At 27.0% G+C, this 21,898-nt stretch overlaps 2 protein-coding genes across 2 annotated transcripts in view; both read left to right on the forward strand.

The window, feature by feature from the left end:
* The window catches only part of LOC145840730 (uncharacterized), a 28,263-nt gene extending 11,440 nt beyond the window's left edge, over nt 1-16,823 (forward strand). Inside the window, exons 10-12 of the mRNA XM_082948057.1 lie at nt 13,839-14,233; nt 16,225-16,335; nt 16,764-16,823. Coding sequence (XP_082804183.1) covers nt 13,839-14,233; nt 16,225-16,335; nt 16,764-16,823 — 566 coding nt within the window. The remainder of the gene's footprint in view (nt 1-13,838; nt 14,234-16,224; nt 16,336-16,763) is intronic.
* Nucleotides 16,824-18,589: 1,766 nt separating this feature from the next.
* Nucleotides 18,590-20,927, forward strand: LOC145840916 (uncharacterized). The gene is made up of 3 exons (XM_082948274.1): nt 18,590-18,764; nt 19,718-19,880; nt 20,208-20,927. Exons 1-3 carry the CDS (start codon nt 18,610-18,612, stop codon nt 20,550-20,552), a joined length of 663 nt encoding a protein of 220 aa, XP_082804400.1. The 5' UTR covers nt 18,590-18,609; the 3' UTR covers nt 20,553-20,927.
* The last annotated feature ends 971 nt before the right edge of the window (nt 20,928-21,898 follow it).

Here is a 21,898-nt window from a genome sequence, read left to right on the forward strand (position 1 = left end):
AAACCAAAATTAAAAGTAAGTTTTTTTTTAACAACCTTTAGCTTCTAAGTCTTTAAAAACTTTAAGCACAAACAATTGCAGTTTTACCGAAGTATTAAGTACCAAAAGCTCATAAGAATAACGTTTTGTTTTCTAGTAATAAAATATGAAATTTTATAAAAAAAGGATTAAACATTACAATAATTGTAAGTAATACCTTATACCTTATCATTAAAAAATTTGAACTAACTGGTTTAATTCAACTAACTATTTTAACGGTTTCTAAATACAAAATTACAAACTAAACTAAATTTTATTAAAATTAATAAAGAAATTAAAATATCTAATTTTGTATACAAACCTGCTTTTCATATACTAGTAACTAATAAGCAAATACAATTTATAATCAACAACCTTCCAGTTTTGTGAATATAAGCTTTAATTCAAATTAAAAAATCTTTGTTAACGATATTGTTATATTAAAAGAGATTATAAAACTTAAATTTCTAATAAGTTTGAAAATTTATAGAACTTTTAAAAAGTTTTTATGTAGTAAGTGGTAAAAAAAGACTAATTAACACATGACTCACAAAATTCATTACATATAAGTATTTTAAACGTTAAATTTATTTGAAATATTATTATTCTACCGCATATAAATTGCTTGTTAACGCTGAAAGTTTGTTTTAAAGACTTATTGGAACTTTATATTTTTTGTAAAGTTTAAAAAACTTAACTGTTTGTTTTATACACCACGAAAATTTTAACTAAAAGAAACTTGTTATAAACTTTCAATTTGCTAGCAAAGTTTTATTAAATTCTATGACAAAAAGTATTATTAAACGTATTGTTTATACGTAAACTTCAGCTTAGTTTATTTGTTTAAAAATTGACTATTTATTCAAGGTTTTTGGCAAGTATATTAATTTTATTATAGTAACTAGCAGTGCACAGATTTCATTGTTTAAGCCATAAAATTTGCCAACAGCACACTTTATAATTTAAGTAAATAAAGGTCAAATCAAGGTGACTTGTTTTTACTATTCTTTAGCTTCTAAGTATTACATATATTCACAAACAAACGGTTAACTGTCAATTTTGCACGAGCGTACAAAATTGCACGAAGATGTTTTTGCACGAAGATATTTTTGCACTGTAAGAGGATATTAACTTGATTACTGTTTAGATTTGATGGAAAGTTTTGAGCTAAAATCATTGTTCATTCAGATGACCTTGAGAGAAAGCTCGCAAAGTCAAGTGTTATACTGATGCATGTTAATATAATGGAAAATTAAAAACATACAAGTAATTACTGATGTAATGTTGCAAAAAGTCAAAAACGCTGCTATATAATCCTGTTAGATGGACTCATGTGTAAAGTTTCGACCACATTTAAAGTATTTTCTAAAGTATATTTTTACTAATATACTTATTAGTGTTCGCAATAGTTCTTTAATACAACATCTTCATTCATTGTCATGCCTAATTTTATATACAGTAGCCCTAATTAATATTGAGTATCGTTATCTAGTATAGGTTAATTTTATTATTAAAGGTACCTTCATCCGTAGATTACAGCACGAGCAGACAATTTTGCACAGATGATTATTTTTTGTTTTTTTTTAATAAGGTTTTTCTTTTTTTAAATTTAGTTTTTAGCTTTTTTTTTACAATCACTGTTATTGATTACCCTTACCTTCGGTTGGTACCTTTTTTAGTTAACTTTTTTTTAATAAAAGTTTTTATTAGTATTTTTTACTTTTATTTTTCTATCACTGTTACCTCTAACCCTTACCCTCGGTCTGTAACTTTTTTCTACTTTTTTATCTTTTTTAATTATTTTTGAGTTTCTTTTTTTTTTTGTTTTTTTTTGTTTTTTTTTTTCTGTATTATTTCACCCTCGTGAAAAATTGCAATTTATACAAAATTGACCCTCGGTGCAAAATCGAATTCGTGCAGTTTTGTTCCCTCGTGCAATTTCGTAACCTCGTGCAATTTTGTCTTCGCGCAAGTTAGACCCGATCCCTTTAAAAGTATAACTGTTTTGTATTATTATCATTTTTTTAATTTTTGTTTTAATCATCTTATATTAGTAAGTATATTATGATGCTTTGTAACATAGATATATTTGTTTTATCAAGCTAAACATTGAAAAATGTATTAGTCTACATCAGTGGTCGGCACGCTATTTCGAATCCGTGAACCCTTAATAACAAAATTCAAATTCTATGCATCCCAATTTGCATTATTTAGCGCCGCTAGTGTTTAAGAATATGTAAACACTTTTAATCGTCTTTTACTAATTATTCGGTAAAACCAAGTTAATATTTACACACTAACTTTTAATTTACCAGTTTACCCTATCCATTTCAATAAAATTTTAATATCGATGATCTAGCTTTTACAACAACTAGAGTTTTAGTATTTAAAATTTAACAAGTAAGTTTGACACTATTACATGTTAACAAATTTTTGAGTCAGAAAATAAGCCTGAGTGACTAAAGACTAGACTTAGTACACAAGCTAATCTTAAAGAGTCGTATATATAAACAAAAAAACTAATTTAAATTACAATGAAAATTAGACATTTATAGATCTTGAATTATTTTAATATTAATAATGTATTACAAATTAAAAAATTTCAAGTAAAGCAACAGTTGAAGACTTTTAAAAGGTATAAAAATAAACCCGATATTTTTCATAAATTAATAACTAGTCTCAGTCAAGCTAAGTTTTTGTAAATACATTAAAACTAGCCTCAGTTGGTTTAGATTTTTCATGATCTAAAACTAGACTTAATTATACTTAGAGAGCTAAGTATGTGACAGCCCAGATATTATTGACCCTTCTTATACTTTAATTTTATTATAAGTATAACATATTTGATTTTTTTTGGCATAACTAATTTATTATCAAATATCAGTCAATTAAGCTGATTGATAAAGTGATTTTTAATATAGCAAAACGGTTTTAAACAATAAGAGTTAATAAAATTAAACATTTATAGAATACTAACTGTTTTATTTTGTTTTAAGAACCTATGAGATTTGCTCACTTCGGTTTTTCTTTGTGCGGCTAAGCGTGGAAGAATTTATATAAGGTTACAGAATAGAACTAGAAGAGTACAAAAATGGTCGTTTTATTAAAAACAAAATGGTCAATTAGATATCAAGGTTGAATATGTCTTAAATGAAGAAAAACTAAAAAAACTTTTATTTAGTTTTTTCGCGAAAAAAAATCATGTACACCAAAATAAGTTTCATGCAACCAAAAAATTCTCGTGCACCAAAAAGAAATTTCATGTACACTAGTGTGCACCAGTGTACACCGTGCCGACCACTGGTCTATAGAGTTACCTATGAGCTCTCATGTTTAAATGAAATATAAGTTATTACTGTTTTACTTAATATATTGACTATTTATCCGTATTTTTATCTTTATTTACACAAAACTGTAGAAAATAAGTTAACAACATATTGTTCGGTCTTTGTTATATTATAAAGTTATTTTCAGTTCGATGAGTTATATTCGCTGATAAAACCTTAAAGATTTATAACTTACCTTTAGAATACGTAAACTATTTAATTTTTTTTTCTAAATTAATGTTTTCATTCCTATTATAATACATACATAGGTTTTATATTTTCTAAACAAGAACTAAAAGTTAGTATAAGACATCAACACAGTAATTAAGTTAAGCTTAAAAGATATAAGTTCAGTAAAAAAGATAAGCTTTAAATTAATAAAAAGAATTGCTAATAGTACCTTTTATTTTTAAAGAAAGTTTATTAACTGTTATAATATTTACAGTCTTCATAGTAATTAAGTTTAAATTCAACTAATTTTTTTAATGAAATTTTATAAAAACAAATTAATTGCCGAAAAGATTTTCAATTTAGCTTAACTTCGGAGTTTTATTTTCCCAAAGTGGGCAAATTTGTCTTTTTGGGGTAATTTTGGCTATCAGGTGGTGTTTCTTAACTAGTAAAATAAATAATTAATTAAATTGCTTATAATTAGTAATGGAGCAACATCTTAAAAATTCGTAGAATCTTTTTTGAATTTCTCTCAAAGTTCGTTTATCAAAACAGGTTCAAAAAACACTTGACTTTGGTGGCTCGGCACTCAGTTGGTTTTTAAAAAGATGAAACGACATAACATGTTGGATAAGTTGTACTAAGATAGAAGTTTAATGATAGAACTTTCTAGTACTAGATTCAAACTACTTAAATAAATATGACCTCCGAAAAACATAACAAATTTTCAGAAATTGAACTTTTGCATAACTGATACATACATATATGATGTTTAACTATATCATTTTACATTGCTAGCTCACTTGTTCATAGATTAAAAAAAAATTATCGACACTGATGCACTTACTTTATGATATTTCAATTTACTGATAAATATACTCAACTCTTTGTAATTAATCATTTAGCCTTCAAAAAGTAAAGGTAAAAAACAGATTCACGTCATAGTATAATTTACTCAAGACAAAATAAAATTTATTATATAAATTTTTAGGCATTTTTACTGACACTTTTTCTTTAAAATCCAAATGCTCTTTAGAAGAGAATCACAACTCAAAAACTAAATCAAAAACTCCAAGAATTTTTGAACATTTAAACTGATTAAAACTGTTAGTAAAGATTATTTTAGTATTTAAAATTATATTATTTTACTTTTTGAATTAATAAATAAAGTTGTCGATGTTTTTAAAAAACAGCATATATTTTATTAAGAAAAATAGTTTTGTAAATGTCAGAAAATACCTAAACTTTTACAAACAATTTTTTTTTTCAGTTTAAATTTTAAAGCTTTTGTTTGCTATTCTAATAAAAAATTGTGAATTTAAAAATTAAAAGATCAAACCTACATAATTAAGAATGCAGATTTTTAACTTAGGGTTTAAATCAAATAATTATACTTATCAGCCTACATTAGAATTAAATAGTTTATAGTATACAAGTTTAGATAAAAATACTAAACTATCAACAATCAAGAACTTTTACGGTTTTAAAAAACAAAACACACTTGTATAATTAGATATTTAACTCTACTTGAGCAATATAAAAAGTTTGTCTTAACTGATTGTTTGATATTTACACTAGAAATAGTCAAAAGAATTTTTTAGTTGTTGAAAATCGAGGTAAAATTTTTATTTTTTCGCTTTCATTGTCAAAATGTTAAATTGCTACATCATTCTTGTATTAATTACCGGTTTTTATTTGAATAATATAATATTTGCTTGGTTAATAACATTGTTTCGACAAAATAAAATTAACCGTTGACTCTCGGTCTCGACTCGACTTCACTTAATAAAAAGTGATTATAAATTACTGTTTAATTGGGATATCTGGTCAGGTGCTTTTGGTTATCAATATTTGATAAGTAATTTTAATTAAAAGTGTTAAAATAATGAACAAATTAAAAGTAGAAGTTAGGGGAAAAAGTATTGAATATTTTAATAATTTTTACTTTTTATGGTATAAGGCATTAGTCAAACTCTGCCCTTAGCAGCAAGAAAATCATTATGTTTTAATATGATTTGTATTGTATTAATTAACTCAAATATATTGAATAAGGTTTTGTAATATATAAAAGTAAATGTCTGTTAAAGCTGAAATCAAAGCATTGGTTGAGTCCTCCAAAATTAGAAAACAGCTCGAAGAAAAACTGATTGCCATTGGAAATAAGAAGGACAATGAATTTAGTTGTTTTCAAGCTGAGATGCTTAAATTGAAGAAAGATTATAATGAAAAAAGTAAAATCATTGAAAATAACATTGATCAGATTCAAAAAGATGAATTCAACAGTAAGAGAATAGACAATATAGAAAATAGAATTACAGAATTACAAAAAAGTTTCTCAGAATTTAACTCTGATTTTTCTTCTAAATTTAACAAGTTTGAAACTAAATTCTCCAAATATGCTGATGCTATGCAGAAAAGTGACCCAACAGAAATTATCACAAACAATAGTACCAAATTAAATTTAGTAGCAGAAAAAATAGAGACTGAAAATGAACAAAAACTGAAAGAAAAAAAGGCTTTAAATGTAATAATATTTAACATTCCAGAAAGTAAAAATCCAACTCATAATGCACTAGAAAGTTGCAAAAATGATCTCAAAATTATTCAACAAGTATTAGGAGAAAATAAAATGAAAAAAGAAAAGTTTAAGTCACTTTATCGAGTTGGTAAAATTGCAGATAACAAAATCAGACCAATTATAGTCAAATTAAACAATTTAGCATCCAAACACAGACTGATAAGACTGAGAGATTTGAAAATGTTTGATGGTGAAATTGAATCAAAAATCTACATCAACCCTGACAGAACTTTCTTGGAAATTGAAGCTTTCAGAACATTGAGAAAAGAAGTTAAAATAAAGCAAGCCATCGCTGATGAGAAAAAATTGAACATAAAATATGTTATAAGAAACAACAAGATAGTTGAACTGACAAGACAGCCCTTTCGTTACCGCTCCCAGGACATCTGGGATTAGTGGAGGAAATCGTGAGTCGACGGGTATAAATTTATTAAGTGATAGGATTAATTTTAACACTAGCAAGTTTTCCTATATAAATTGTAACAACAACTATTTAAAAGGTTGTTACACTAATATAAGATCTGTTCTAATTAAATTTTATATTTTAGAGAATTATATAAATTTGAATAACATTGATTTATTTTTTTGACTGAAACATGGTTGACTAATAAGGTCAACGATGCCACAGTGTGTCCTTTTAACTATAACATTTACCGAAGTGATAGGTCTAGTAGGGGTGGAGGTGTTGCTATCCTTTTCAAAAATTCGCTTAAAGTTATTAAAGTTAAAAACGATTCTATCTCTACTAGCAACATCAATTTTGAATACCTATGTGTAGATGTAATTTTAAAAAAGATAAAATTAAGATTTTGTTGTGTCTACCTTCCTCCACAGTCTGCGAGATGCGCACTGACTGTTCAAAATGTAATTAAAATTATTAAAATGGTTTTTCCAAAAGAGTGTTTTTTTTATGTTCTTGGTGATTTTAATATGCCAAATATAGATTGGAGGATTCCTAGCACAGATTTCAATAAACCCCATGAGTGTTTTCTTAATTTTTGTTCAGAAAATTTTCTAACCCAAGTAATTGAAAATCCAACCCATAAGAATGGTAACATTCTCGATCTCATAATTTGCAATCATTTTGGTCTAGATAGAATCATATAACACTCAACTAATTTTCCATTAACAAACACTTGTGACCATAACTTGCTTTCACTAAAAAGTCTCATATGACTATAAAAAAGCAGATTTTAAAAGCATCAATGATTTCCTGTCAAAAAGTAATTGGACCTCTTTATTTAAGAATTTTAGAAAATCTCCAACATTTCTACGATCAATTCATTAGCTTAATCCAAATCTCAATCAAACGTTTTGTTCCAGTTTATTCTAAAAATAACAAAAGTAAAAAATATCCATCACATATTAAAAAGTTATTAAAAGAAAAAGCGAATCTATACAAAAAAAGAAAGACAAATAAATCACTTTTGATAAAATACAAAAACAAGTCTAAAGAATATCAATTAGCTGTTAAAAAATACAACTTTGAATATGAAAACAAATTCTGCAAAAACCCAAATTTAAAAAAGTTTTATAGCTACGTGAAATCTAAACTTAAGTTAAATAATTCCATACATCTCTTATATGATAATGATAAAAACAAAACAGTATCCTCAGATTTCGAAATAGCCACACTTTTTAACATAAATTTTCAAAAAGTTTTAAAAAAACAAGAGAGTTACCAGTCTTTTAAGCTACCCCAAAAGAACTGTACTAAAATGCAAAAATTTTTCATAACCTATGAAGACATTATAAGTTCAATTAACCACTTAAAAGATAAAATCATAAGAACGCCCGAAAACATTCCACCCTATTATATCAAGCATGTTATCTAATCAATAATTTTTCCACTATCATTAATATTTAATTGTTCTGTAGAACTATCTGATGTTTCTTAACAATGGAAAACATCTTTTATTATTCCTGTGCACAAGAAAGGTAATATACACGATGCGTTAAATTACAGACCAATATCTCTAACAAGTGACTTTTCAAGAATTTATGAACATATTGTATCTGTAAAAATTCTCAATCACCTCTTTGATAACAAATTATTAACTAACAAACAGTTTGGTTTTGTCCCAAACCGCTCATCAACCATTCAACTTTTAACATGCTTACATTCTTGGTTAGTTCCTTATCTCAAAAATGAATTTACTAAAGTAGTTTATACGGATATTCAAAAAGCCTTTGATTCAGTATCACACAAAAGATTATTAAAAATTTAAATCAGTATGGGCTACATGAAAGCTTGATTGATTGGTTTGATAACTTTTTAAATAATAGATCACAAAGAGTACTCACCAATAATACGCTTTCAGACTCTTTAACAATCTACAGTGGAGTACCACAAGGTGGTGTAGTTGGTCCCCTTCTTTTTTTAATTCATGTTAATGTAAACTTTGATATTAAAAGTGAGTTAAGCTTATTTGCAGATGATGCCAAAATCTTTTGTCAGTCAAATACTTCATTACAACTATCTTTAGATATTATTTACATATGGTTAAAAACAAAAAAACTAAACTTAAATCCTAGCAAATGTAAAATTCTAACCATTAACAAAAAAAAATCTCCTCCAACTGACCTCTTAATCAATAAAATCAAGTTACTAGAAATTAAAGTTTTTAAAGATTTGGGAATTTATATTTCCAAAGATTTGAAATGGAATGAACATATCAACTATTTATATAAGATTGCAAAAACTAAATGTTATCAAATATTAAAAAGTTTTAAAACTAATTCTGCCTCAATTCTGACAAAACTATTCAAAACATACGTTCGCCCTAAACTTGAGTTTAGTACCCAAATTTGGTCACCCCATTTAAAAAAGGATATTAACAAAATTGAATCTGTGCAAAGGAGTTTTACCCGTCATATTTGTAGTCGTTGCAACATATCTTACACATCAATTAATGATAGAATGATTAAGTTTGGCTTGAAATCACCGGAATATAGAAGATGGGAATTTGATTTACTAACTGTTTACAAAATTATCAATGGCAAATATAAAAGCTTTTTTAACCAGTTTTTTAATTTTTCCCAAAATAAATATCAACTAAGAGGAAATAATTTGAAAATAAAATGTAAACATGATTTTAAAAATAGTCAGTGGCAAGGCGCATTTTTTCACAGAGCAAAAGCTATGTGGAACAGGATATAGTATCTTGTGAGAGGGTAGAACAATTTCGTTTAAAGCTAAAAAAATTTGATTTAAATACAATAAATACTAGTAAAATTCTATAATTTTCCACTATAAACAAAAAAAAAATTATTCGTTTCCCTACGCCTCCCCCCTAAAAACTATAAGTTTACTTATTTATTTTGTAATTATGAATTTTGTTTTATAAGCGATGATTTAGATAAACTTCTTTATTGTGTGTACTTAGTAATATATAATAGTTTGAATTTTTTGAATTGAATTTTTAATTTAGTTCATTTGTATATCATATTGTGTTTACCTTGTGTTTTCATTTGAATTATGTTTATATATATAATTTATCTTAAAGTTTCGAAAATAAGTTTATTTTCTTTTTCTCTTTTTGTGTGTCCTGTTTAAGTGGTTCAGGTTTTGATGCCTGTGTCCAACAATGCACAATAAACAATATAATAATAATAGTATTTTTTATTTTAATTTTTTTTTTAAATATATAGAAGTAAACGATAAAATTTTGCATGAAATTTAAATACTATCTACAAAAGAATTAGTCATATATTATTGTTGTTCTGTTTTCTGCAACGACTATATTACTGTAAACATATAAATTTAAAACAATATAAAAATCCCCTAAAAGTATTATGCATTGCCTTGTTGAAACAATTTTTGTACACACTGCTTTGATTTACTTATCCACACTGTGCTTTGCTTAGAATTACTCTTTTAGAAACTTAACTTTGTAAAGCAGAGTTTCCCAAAGTGGAGGCGATTTTAATAAGTTGGGGGGGGGGGGTATTTTAAACTTATATTAGACATTCTTGAGTTGCAGATGAAGAGCAAAAATAAAGTCTTATGTGGGTTTAGTAGTAATTTTGAAACTTACACCAGATATTCTTGAGTTACAAATGAAAAGAAAAAAAAAAGGATAAGGTGTTTTAAATGATAGTTTTTTGAGTAGTGTTGTTGGAGGTAGCAATGGTATTTTAATTTCTTTTAAGAGGGCCATTTGAAAAAAAAAAGTTTGGGAAATCCTGACGTAAAGCAACAAATGAACAAGACATTATTTGTAGAATTATTAATTATGCTAGCTAATTTAAACTAGTTATTTTTATAGGCTACCATTTATTTTACTTAAAAACATATTTTGCATTTAATTAAACTAAATATCTGTTTTGGTAGTGTAGGGGTCCTAATCAGAGTTGGTAAAATGCTAATAGTTACTATGGTAATTCAGCAATGAAGCGTATAAACTTTGGTTTGCTTTAAGTTAGTAATTTCACGCTCGAGTAAACAAAGCAGAGCTTTTTAACATGTCTGGTCCTAATGACAACATTGAAAACTATCTGAGTTGAACATTTAGTAGTTGACAAATTAAAAAAAAGTTTAAATGCTTTTATAAAGTATGATCATTTGATTTAATTGGAAAATATTTGTGTGGAACAATGTATTTTTAAATAATGACTATAAAAGTTTAGTATGTGTTCTTGTAAGTTGTAGGTTAATATTTAAACTTTACCAATATTTACTTAGCTTTTCTGTCAATTATAACTTAATACAGTCTTAAAATCTCAAATAGTAATTGTTTCACACTTAGATAAAAAGTATCAGATACAACTGTTTGGAAATATGGCTAATATTTTTAAAACTTTTGAATGATCATTGAAACTTATCTCCTCCTTCATTTTTAAAGTAATTAACTTTTAATTTTTAGAAAATGCTGTTTTAGATACTATAAACAAGTTGCAGCAAGCAGTTAAAAAAAAATGACAAAAAATCTATTTTTGATTTATGTTTTTTAAAAATTAAAAAAAAAAAGAAATGTGTTTTCTAAAAACTGTTTAGATTTATTTAAAAATACTGTAAAAAAGTTTTAAAACAATTTCTCAAAAACTGAAGAAGGAAATTGATTTTTTATTGAACTGTCTGTTTCTGCTTATTTGATTGAAACCTCCCATGCAAAACCTTTTGGACTCTCTAACTTTGACGGCTTATATCTCAAAAGTACTTTCGATTTTTGTAAATGGTAAAAAACAACTGGTAGCTTAGTTTATTTTGCTAAAAATAAGGCTAAAGTTTTAAAAAGTGATATACACACCTATTGCCTTAAGGCCAGGGGGGGGGTTAAAAAAATTTTACAAAAATTAACTTTGGCTTTTATATAAAACCCTTAGTTACAAACTATAAGCCAGTTTTTATAGAATTCAAAAATATCATTTTATTTCAGAGATATTTCATTTTTTGTAAAAAGTTTCCGATACAAATGTATGGACCGCAAATTTTTTGGAGTCAATTTTCTTGGAAATTTCAAAAATCATTTAAAAATCTATCTCCTTCATTTTTCAAGCAATCTTTGTCAAATTTCAGGAAATGTTCTTTACATTATAAGAAAAAAAATGTTACTTATGAATTTTGATAATTTAGTAAAATAAAATAAATATGACAAATATGATAAAGACTTTTTTTTTTATTTTTACTTAACATTATTTGAATTCACAAGTTAAGTTTTTTTGTTATTGTATAAAGATTAGACTGTAAAAATTTTAAGAAGATTGCTTGAAAAATGTAGGAGGAGATAGATTTTAAACAACATAGTCTTTTTTTGCTGTTTTAGTTTTCCCTTCCCATAGGGAACCTATTATGCGGCCCAACTTTGACTGGTCACATCTCAAATAATAATTCGAATTTTTTAAAACCATAAAAAGTATCTTAAAGCTTAGAAAAAATTCTATAAAATAAGATCAACTTGTAAAAAAACATGGCTAACCCCCCTATGGCCAGCTAAAAAATAATCATAATAAACACTTAAAAAAATATACAAGAACTTATTAAAGCTCACATATGATAGCCAAACAAAAAAAAAAAACTATATGATGTTTTCCCATTTTTTTGAAGAGATTTTATCTCCTTAAGTAGATATAGCACTTAAAATTTATTAAAAAAAATAGTGCATACCAGTTTAATATTACTAAAGATAAAACTACACTATTATACTTGATATTCAAAAAATAACATTAATCAAGAATAATTCAGCTCTGCTTATACCCAGTTAATAAGACTTATACAAGTTAACATAAATTCCAGAATATTTTGTGTTAGTGTGAGCTATGGATGTAGGTGGGCCAACATCCAAAGTCTCAGTTGGGTCTTGTTGACTGTCTGTGGGAAGATTGTCAACCTAACCTTTTTGTTCATACTTTTCTTGCATATGGGTGACTTTCTAGCACATTTATGCTTAGGACCCTCTGCAGGCTGCTTTTTATTTATATTACTTAAGTTGAAAATAATAAATGTAAAATCTTTTTAGGCTACTTATAACTTGTCAGTGAATTTTATCTATTAATACTAAAAGATATTCTAGACTACTTGATATAATTAGACAAGACAGTTTCAGCAATGTATCTATTATATAAAGAACCAAAAAACAATACAAGCTCTATATTTTAAAAATACAATTTACTTTTAAAATTTTCATAATTTACTTTAAAAAGTTGCAACTTGAAAATAAACCAAGTTTTAGTTTAGTAAGTTATAAAACACTTAAAGAACTGGTAGCTTTTTGAAACTGTTTTGAAAGACTTAAACCAATCACTAAAAATTGAATAAAAACTTTTAGTGAGCAATAAAATATAAAAGGCTTAATAACCTATTAAACAGGTCTTGCTCAAATATTTAAACAATTAAACACCAGTTAAAATAATAAATTTATATCTATACAATATTCACCATTATGAGTTTAATTGTTTAATTAAACATTTTTTCAGTAGTTAATTCTTTCAGCTGCACACAAACACACTAACTACATACATAAAAATGTATTTTGTTATGTTTTTCATGAATTCTTTCATTAGTAATTAACCATTGTTTCTCATTGGATTATTTGGGTGCTTAACTTCAATATATGGTCATTGCTGTTTAGCTGCAAGTAACTGCAGCTAGCTCTATATATTCTCTTAATATTCAGTATTCAACAATGAACAAAGCAAGTAGTTGCAGCAGTTCATTACTTAAGTTTTACATTATAGCCCCTATGTGGCCTCTTTTCTAGTCACTCCCCTCTCTGGCCCATTTGCAACTAATGGCCCCTAAATTACTGAAAGTAGCTTGGTCAAGTTTGGAAAATCCTAATGAGGACTATTTAATAAAAATTTGGTTTAAATAGGATTGTTTTAAAAACTGGATAAGTAATAACGATAGTTGTGGCAGTAAGTTTAGTTTTTTTCACAACTAGAAAAGTTGAACGACAGTAGAAGACTAAGTACTAATGTTCAGACTGATTTCTTGTTGAAAACTACAATTAGCATAACTAAAAATCATTAACTTATAATAGAAAAGATAGAAAAAATAAAAAAGTGTTCATACTTACACTTGTTAACAAGCACAAACTTTTATGTTTTAGATTTGATGGCTATGCATCAAAATCTTGTCAGAATACTAAGAACTAAATCCAAAATGTATGTAAAATTTGTGGTTTTTTTTATTTTATATGCTATGCTTTGTTTATAAAGCGTTGGTGTTTAATGTCAAACTAAATCATCCTGTCTGAAAATATTCATAAATTTTTAAAAATAAAGTAAAATTATAACTTTCACAGGGCGTAAAATTATGAGCAGGTTTATCGGAGCCAGCAGGCTGGTGAGAGCCACACTAAATAGCAACCAAGCTTTATTATCCAATCAGAAACCAGCATCTTGCTTACTTCACTTGATCAGGTTTAGTTCAACTGAAGACAAACTACCAGTGGCTGAAATCACTGACAAAGTATCAAGCGTGGTAGATCCCCCTTTTGTGGAACTTGGACTGGCTGATGGCTGGATGCCCTACAACTTTGTGGAGGGGCTGTTTGAGACACTTCACACCACAACTGGACTGCCCTGGTGGGCGACCATCACTTTGGCAACGGTTGCCATGAGAGCGGTTACCTTCCCCATATTTGTCAACAGCAGGAAGTACACAACAAGGATGAGCAACCACGGTTCTAAGACCAGTGTGAGTTTAAACATATTTCTTTTAAATTCAAAATGTAAAGTACAGTGTTGCCACACAGTAAGCCTATTTGGAGTTTCTTAAAGAATTTTAGGCTGTTTTTGATATTTTGATTCAATATCAGGATAGTAATGCTTTAAAAATTAAAAAAGATCTGTTGTGATTTTAAATACCCCTGTATCTTATATAAATTGTTAAAAATAAAAAGTTTTACTTGTTTTATGGCTCTAAGTTATAACTAACAACTTCAGTAAAACTGGTTTTTAGTTTAAAGTTGTATTTAATGCATGTTATATAGTATTTAAATAAAATTGAGTTCAGTTCTTAATTTAATGTAAATGTAGTTTCTTAATCTTTTTTTTAAATTTTTTTAAATAAAATTGTTATTGTTGAAGTTTATTACTAATTTATTTGTATTAAAATTAGTGCTAGTTTTAAAGGTCAATTTAATTATTTTTTTAAATCGTCTTGAATATGCATCTTTCAATACTTAAGTTATGAATACAAACATACTTGTGCCTATGTATGATGTTATCAATTGTTACTTATGATTAACTTTGTTTCCAGTTTTTTTTTTTTTAATTTTTGCATATTATTTTTGAGTAAAACAATTGTTGTTTGTTAGTATGTTTTTTCTGATAAATAGGGTAGCGAAAAATCTTAAAAAAAAACCTGGAATTTTACAATTTAGGCAAAAAAAGCCTGTAATTTGAGAAATTTTGAAAAGACCTGAAAAAACCTGGAATTTACAACAAAAATCTGGAAAAGACTTGAATTTTAAACTACCTGTACATATAAAGTAATGATATCTGAATTATATACAGAAATCTATCATATAGATATGTTTTTTTTTAAATTATTTTAACAAAAAATCACTTTTAAAATAGTTCTACAGTATCTTTTCACTGTTGTTATACTATTTAAATTAGTATTTTACCTTAAATTTAATTTATTGATAAAAACAAACATAAAGACTTTTTCTTAAAATTCCTGGAAGAAATTCAGAAAACCTGGAAAATTAAAAAAAAATCCTCTGGCAACTGTGAATAAATAATGTAGACTAACTTATATTTGATAGTTATATAAGTTGTATTTCTCGGCAATCTTTTGTTTAAATAATAATTTTAACCAAAACAGTTTACTGTGTTAGTTAGCACACGATGATAAAAATAATCAACTTTTCAAATGATAATAAAATATTTTCAGCCCTACTTAGGGCTGATAACCGTAAATTGAAAAAGTTGGATTTTTTAATTTGAAGTTTTTTGAAGTTGGATTGTTTAATTCTGGTTTATATTTATATATATTTTTTAAATAAAGTACTACAACTAATTATTAATTTTATTATTTTTGCTTTTAAAGTGAGTTTTAATTGTGGTATAAAATTTTTTTTTTTAACATTATAATGCATAAGCGCAACTTGTCTGTATTTTATAAATAAACCATGTTTAAAAGTTATCACATGTTAAAAAAAAATCTGTTGTTTTTTTTTCAATTCACAGCATGGGGAATAAAAGTTTGAATCGCTTATTATACTTAAACAGTTATTTTAAGAAGTAAAATAAAAATATAATTTTGTGATGTAATAATAAGAAAAAAAAAATTACACCTAGGATATACTTTAAGAATGAGTAAATTTTTAAAGTATATATCTTATTTAAGTTTTAGTTTTAAGCTCAAAACTTTTTCTAGTCTGCAAATTTAAAATCTAATGGTATTTCAGTAGTATTATTAACACTAGTGACTTTTTAATCAAAATCAGACATAACTATTAATTTAGTTGTAGATTTTAACATAAAAGGTAAATACAAACTAAATATTTTAATAATAATGTATTTAAGTTTACAATTTATTCACAGTTCAGGAATTATACACTGTTTTAATACTATTTTAGCTTAACAAGTAGTCACCAAACAAGCCACATTTAAAATGTTTATGTGTGTGTGTATGTACTTAATGTTAAATACATTAATTATATTATTATCACACAACAGGAGTTACAGCAAGCGATGTCAGAGGCGAACATGTCAACTTCGCTGAGAAAGCTCACACTGCAAGAGTGTACTTCAACCACATCAAAGAAACTAAAACTGCACCCTGGCACAGTTAGTTGGAATTATTGCTTTAATAAAACACCTGTAACATCAAATTTTGTATGAAAGCTTTAAGTGAAATTTAAAAAACTCTCTGGCTGAAAACTTAAGACAATGTGTACATATTGTAAATTATTAAGTTCCTATGTGAAATAAAAGACCAAAAGAGTATACTAACAGTAAAAGCCTTATCAAATATATAGGATTTAAAAAAGGTAATTTTAAGTTATACTTTTGTTTGTAATAAATTTTTAGATGAAAAAACAAAGTTTTACTTAAACACTTTGATTAAACAAATTTATTAGTTTAAATTCTAACCAATGAACTTAACTCTAAAAAAGTTCTATGGGTTGCCACACTACAAGGCTACTCAAGCTAGTTTGAAATTTTTGAATGTTTCAGGGTTACTCAAACTTGTTCGACTTATTTATTTTATTCAGGCTGGCTTGGATGCTTGTCCTAAACCTTCGATAATTGTGTTGACCTATTTTTTTCTCTAAAAAGTTTTTCAAAGTTCTTATGTTATTAGTTCGGTAACTTTAGTGTTTAATCTTGATTAACAGAATTTTTTTTTGGTGTATAGCTTTTATTATAACTTGATCAAATTTCTAATTACTTTAAGCTAGTTTTTTCACTCAAGCTGGCTTTTGCTTCAAAATGGTAAACCCTGCAGTTTACAGAAAGTTCTTAATAATTTTGTTTTAAACTTTTAAAAATCATGCATTAATACACATCATACTGGTATCTATAAATTTAAAAAGATAGTTTAAAATTTGACTCTGTCATTTTTACCGGACAGTATGTTTTGTTTTAGCCACATCTGCAATAAATAAATCAAAAAGATAAATGACTATGACAGATTGGTATTTTTAAAACTATGATAAAATTAAGAATTACTCAAACTATAAATGACAAGTTATTCTGCTAGATATCATGGCTACTAGTTTTTTAGCAAATTTTTAATAAAACAAGTGTATAAAAAATAAGGGTATGTAGCTCGAAGTTTGAAAATAAAATATTGGACAATTATTGTATGCTAATGACTTAGTTTTGTAATAACCTAATAAACGCAATATATTCGATCATTAGAATTAGGTTATGTGTTATTATCTCTAATTTTTTTTAGTTGAGATGATAAAAAATTTTAGAAGTTTTTAATTCATTTTAAAACACTGCTTTTCTTTACACTTTTATCCACATCAAGTAAGCTTTGTCTAAATAAGCTTACAACTACTTGTATAAATTTAATTGTTTATAATAAATTCTGCATAATTATAATTATTTAAACTATTTTAGTTAGTTATTTGTAAACATTTATATAATACTTCACACCTGTGCAGCCAACATTAGTTTTTAAATACTAAAAAACTGATAAGTACTTTTTTTGTACTATTTATTTATTTTTTGTTTGCCTTTCAAGAAATTTATATAGTTTTTAAATGTAATCATCAACCTTCCTGTGGTTTGGTTCGAATCATGATAACTCATATAAATATTCTTTTACCGAATAAGACAAACAAAAACTTCTGCTAATCGAAAGAATTATTTTTACAGTTGTTGAAATTATTAAAAGATAATTGCATCAGCTGGCCATGCTATCTTTATCTATTTTTTGTTTAGTTTTTAATTTAGTTTTAGTTTTTTTATTAACACAATTTTTTTTACTAATCCACCAGTGTAGCTATAAGTAGTGATGGCATTAATTGATAACACTATCTTTATTTAACTTATTTATTATTTTCAATGTAGATAGTCAATTATTTAGTAATTTTCTACCATTTATTATTATAACAATCCACAGCCCTATGATAGTAACGACTTTATTTTGTGACTGCACCAATCGGCCATGCTATCTTTATTTAAATAGTGTGTAGATTTAGTTTATTTACTTATTTCTAACTAATCAATATTTTTAGTTTATATCTAATTTTAGTTTTTAAAGAATATTATTGACATTAGCACGGTTTTTACACAACTTATTTAGATTTTATATGTAGTTATCAGTCTTTTTGTAGCTTGAGTCGAATCATGATCACTCATATATTAACTTAACCACCAAATAAGACTTGAGCCTTCTACCAATCGGAGCAATTATATTTCCAGATTTTGAAATCTAATAAAATAGTTTTATCCGTCGGCTATTCTATCTTAAGTAAATTTTGTATAATTTCTAAATTAGATTTCAATAATTTAGTTGTTTTTTGCCAGTTTATTAATTATTTACCTTCCAGTGTACCCGATGGTGGTGATGGCGGGAACTTTCACCTCGTGCTTCTTCGCGTTGAGATGCCCACTTTGGAGCACTCGGCTTTCTTATGGTTGGATTCCTTGTGCGCGTGCGACCCCTACCGGGTGTTGCCATTGACGACTGGGGGCGTTGTGGGGTTGGGTGTATACATGGGAATGAAGTTTGGTAGTGCTATACCACCGCAATACGCCAAGTTAGTTGTTAATTGTATATTAGTTTATATTTTTTATATAGATTCTAGCTTATTATAATAGTTCCTGTTACTTCACCACAATAATAAAACTTCATAAAATTTAAATCAGACTATTTTGAAATTTTTAAAAATATTAGGTTTTTCTTAAAACTCAGACTAGTTTTAATTGCATTTAATTTTTTTTTTCTTGAAAGTTATGTATTTTCATGTGCAATACATAATAAGTCTTTTTGTAGTTAATCTGATTGTTTTTAAGCATTCAAGATCTTATAAATTGTTTATATTCAGCCTCCTAATTGTATTTTATTATTATTCTCTTCAACTCAGGCTAGATATAGCATCCTTGGGGAGAATAACTAGTAAGGGGACGAAAATTAAAATGGGTATATTACCAGTAAAGGGGTCATTGTTTTTTAAACTTCTGAAAGGTGGAAATTGTTGAAATTAGTTTGGGTACTCTAGGTTAGATTTTTATCAGGCTGAGTTTTTGTTGAAATATAGATTGCCCTGGCCGCTCTGAATAGTAAGTAATATTAATATATATGCCAACAAAAAGTTAACTTTAAAATGCTTTATAGAAGTTAAAATAATAGTTTGTTATTTAACTATTTTGTAAATTTCACAATTGATTTAACTAATAAAAATTCTGATTTTAAATAACCTTTAGTTATATAACTAATCAAAAAAAAAACTTTTTAATTAATTGAAGTTAACAGCAATTTTTGTGATAAGTCGCTAACTATATTCGCATTATTTCGTATTGTTTTTAAATAACTTATTAACAAATAACCAACAAGGTGTTGAATCAACCTGCTTGTTACATATCCAGTATGGTTTAGTTGATTCAAGACAAGTTATTTTACTATTTCAGCGACGAACCACATAATATCAACTTGACAGCCTGGCGAATTTTAGTTTTCTTAAAAGTTTAAACAACTTTATTTATCACACAGTCTGGCGAAATACGTGCCCCTCGCGCCGATGGTGTTCTTCCCGCTGGTGATGGGTAGCGTGAGCGGAGCGGTGCAAATATACATGATAGTCAACAGCTCGATAACATCCGGGTTGTGCGTGCTAATGCTCAACCCGAAAGTGCAAGAAGTGTTAAACATGCCCGTTAGTTGAGTATTTTATTTTAAGCATTTGTGAGAACTTGTGAAAATCTATTAGTTTATATACTTTTTGTTTAAAAATTTAAATGTTAGACTCTAAACTTAGACTTAATTTTATATTATATTTATATTTTTTTATCTAACGTTGAAATTTATACCCATTCAGTTCTCTTATGTACATTCTTAAGTCATTAATTTGTAGCCTCTAATTTTTTTCCAAATAATTTAGTTATCTGAAAGCCACAATGATCAGTTCTTAAAAACCTTAAATATATCTGTATTTATAGCATATTACAAAAATAATAAAAAACGTTAAACCTTTTCACAACAGAAAAGAATCCCGCCCGCGCAAATTTTAGCCGACCAAGCAGAAACCTCAACCGCCCAGCAAACAGGAGAAAAGAAGGGCTTCTTCGCCGCCAAGATGGAGGAGTCCAAGGTCAAGGCGAAGCGCCGCACGGAGCAGAAAATGATCAGGTGGCGGGTGAAGGACGAGGAGAAGAGGAGGAGAAAGGAGCTGAGGAGCGACCCGCCCAGGACCTACGTCATAGGCACCGAGGCTTTTATGACGTCACACAAGAGCGATTTCGACTATGACGTCAATGAGAACAAGTACGGGAACAACGTGATGAAGCACGTGCCGGAGAAGATGAAGACCAAGACAGTGCAGATTTGAGGGGCTATTGAGGACTTTTGAGGGGCTACTTTATTTGAGGACTTTTTTTATGAAATGTGTTTTAGGCTATTATTTTTTTTTTGTTGACTTTTATGACTGTATATTTTAACTTAAAACAGTTTTTTTTAATTGTAAAAACGACTTTGATAATTGCTTAACTCCCTTTTATGATAAGGTTGAATAGTAATTGTACACATATTTTGTTTTATTTTTATAACATTTGCGAACTAGTAAATTTAAAGGATCTAATTCAACAACTTGCATTGATATAGAACAAAAATAGGTACTAAATTAAATTACCAGTATTCTAATACTTTTTAGTAAATTTAAAATTATTAAGCAAGCTATCAGTGATGCAAATTATTATGCTTTTGATTTTTTCCAGTTAAAATTAAATAAACAAACAAATGGATGATTTGGACGCCTTACTAGTTAACGGTTTAGAAGTATCAAGCAGGTGTATATGCAATGCAACGATTATGGTGAAATGCAATGTATCACATATTTAGTTGGACAACAGGCGTTCAAGTAGGATAACAAGGTTTGAAATCTTTTAAATAATATACTTAATAGCAGAGTACTATTATTATAGTAATAACTGTATTACTTATACTTATTATCATAGCCGGGTATACTTGAATTCTTCTAAACTTTTATTCTAATAAAAATTGGTACACTAATTATTGTTCTAAGGTACACTTGTTTGGACAGGGTCACCTTGCTGTCGTCTGAACTCTACAAATGTGATCACTTGGTGGTGCTACACAATACAAATATGACAGAATGTAGTGAAAATGGTGAAAAACATGAGAAGGTTGGTTTTGTTGTATGACCTGTTAGTTTTAAATAATTCTACAAGATCGCTTGACAACTTTTTTTTGGTGTTACAAAAGTTAGTTCTGTTGTTAATATGTATTTCTATTACTACTTGAGTAAAGCTCTTTTTTGTTATCTTATGTGATTCTTGAGGATACTATTGTATAAAAAGTATTGATTTTTGTTAGAATCTAGTTACAGTGGTTACTAGATATTCATAACTCTGCTAGTCGAAAAATTAAAAAGTTTGTCTTGTTGTTGATATTGGTATTAATAAAATTTGCTTTGTTTCTCTTACAACTAAAACTCATCAAACCATGATTTTTATTGTTAAGGTTTGTTAAATGTTACTTAAAGAAATTTTCAAGTGAATCTATTTCATTAGGTTTGAAATTTTTATATATTTATGTAAATAGTTGATTTGATGTGTTGTGAGTAATGCTTTAAATTAAATAAAAATAAAGCTCGTTCTGTTGTTTGTATGTCATTGTTAAAATCGTTATGATACTTCATCATGAAAAGTTGTTATC

This window comes from Thalia democratica, chromosome 7 (genome assembly GCF_965202585.1).
Source record: "Thalia democratica chromosome 7, ktThaDemo2.hap1.1, whole genome shotgun sequence".
Classification (NCBI taxonomy): Eukaryota; Metazoa; Chordata; class Thaliacea; order Salpida; family Salpidae; genus Thalia; species Thalia democratica.

Coding starts and splice junctions, on each gene's coding strand:
- LOC145840916 (XM_082948274.1), top strand. CDS start 18,610: ATGCCCACTTTGGAGCACTCGGCTTTCTTATGGTTGGATTCCTTGTGC. Junction 18,765..19,717: donor ATACCACCGCAATACGCCAA/GTTAGTTGTTAA, acceptor TTTATCACACAG/TCTGGCGAAATACGTGCCCC. Junction 19,881..20,207: donor AAGAAGTGTTAAACATGCCC/GTTAGTTGAGTA, acceptor TTTTCACAACAG/AAAAGAATCCCGCCCGCGCA.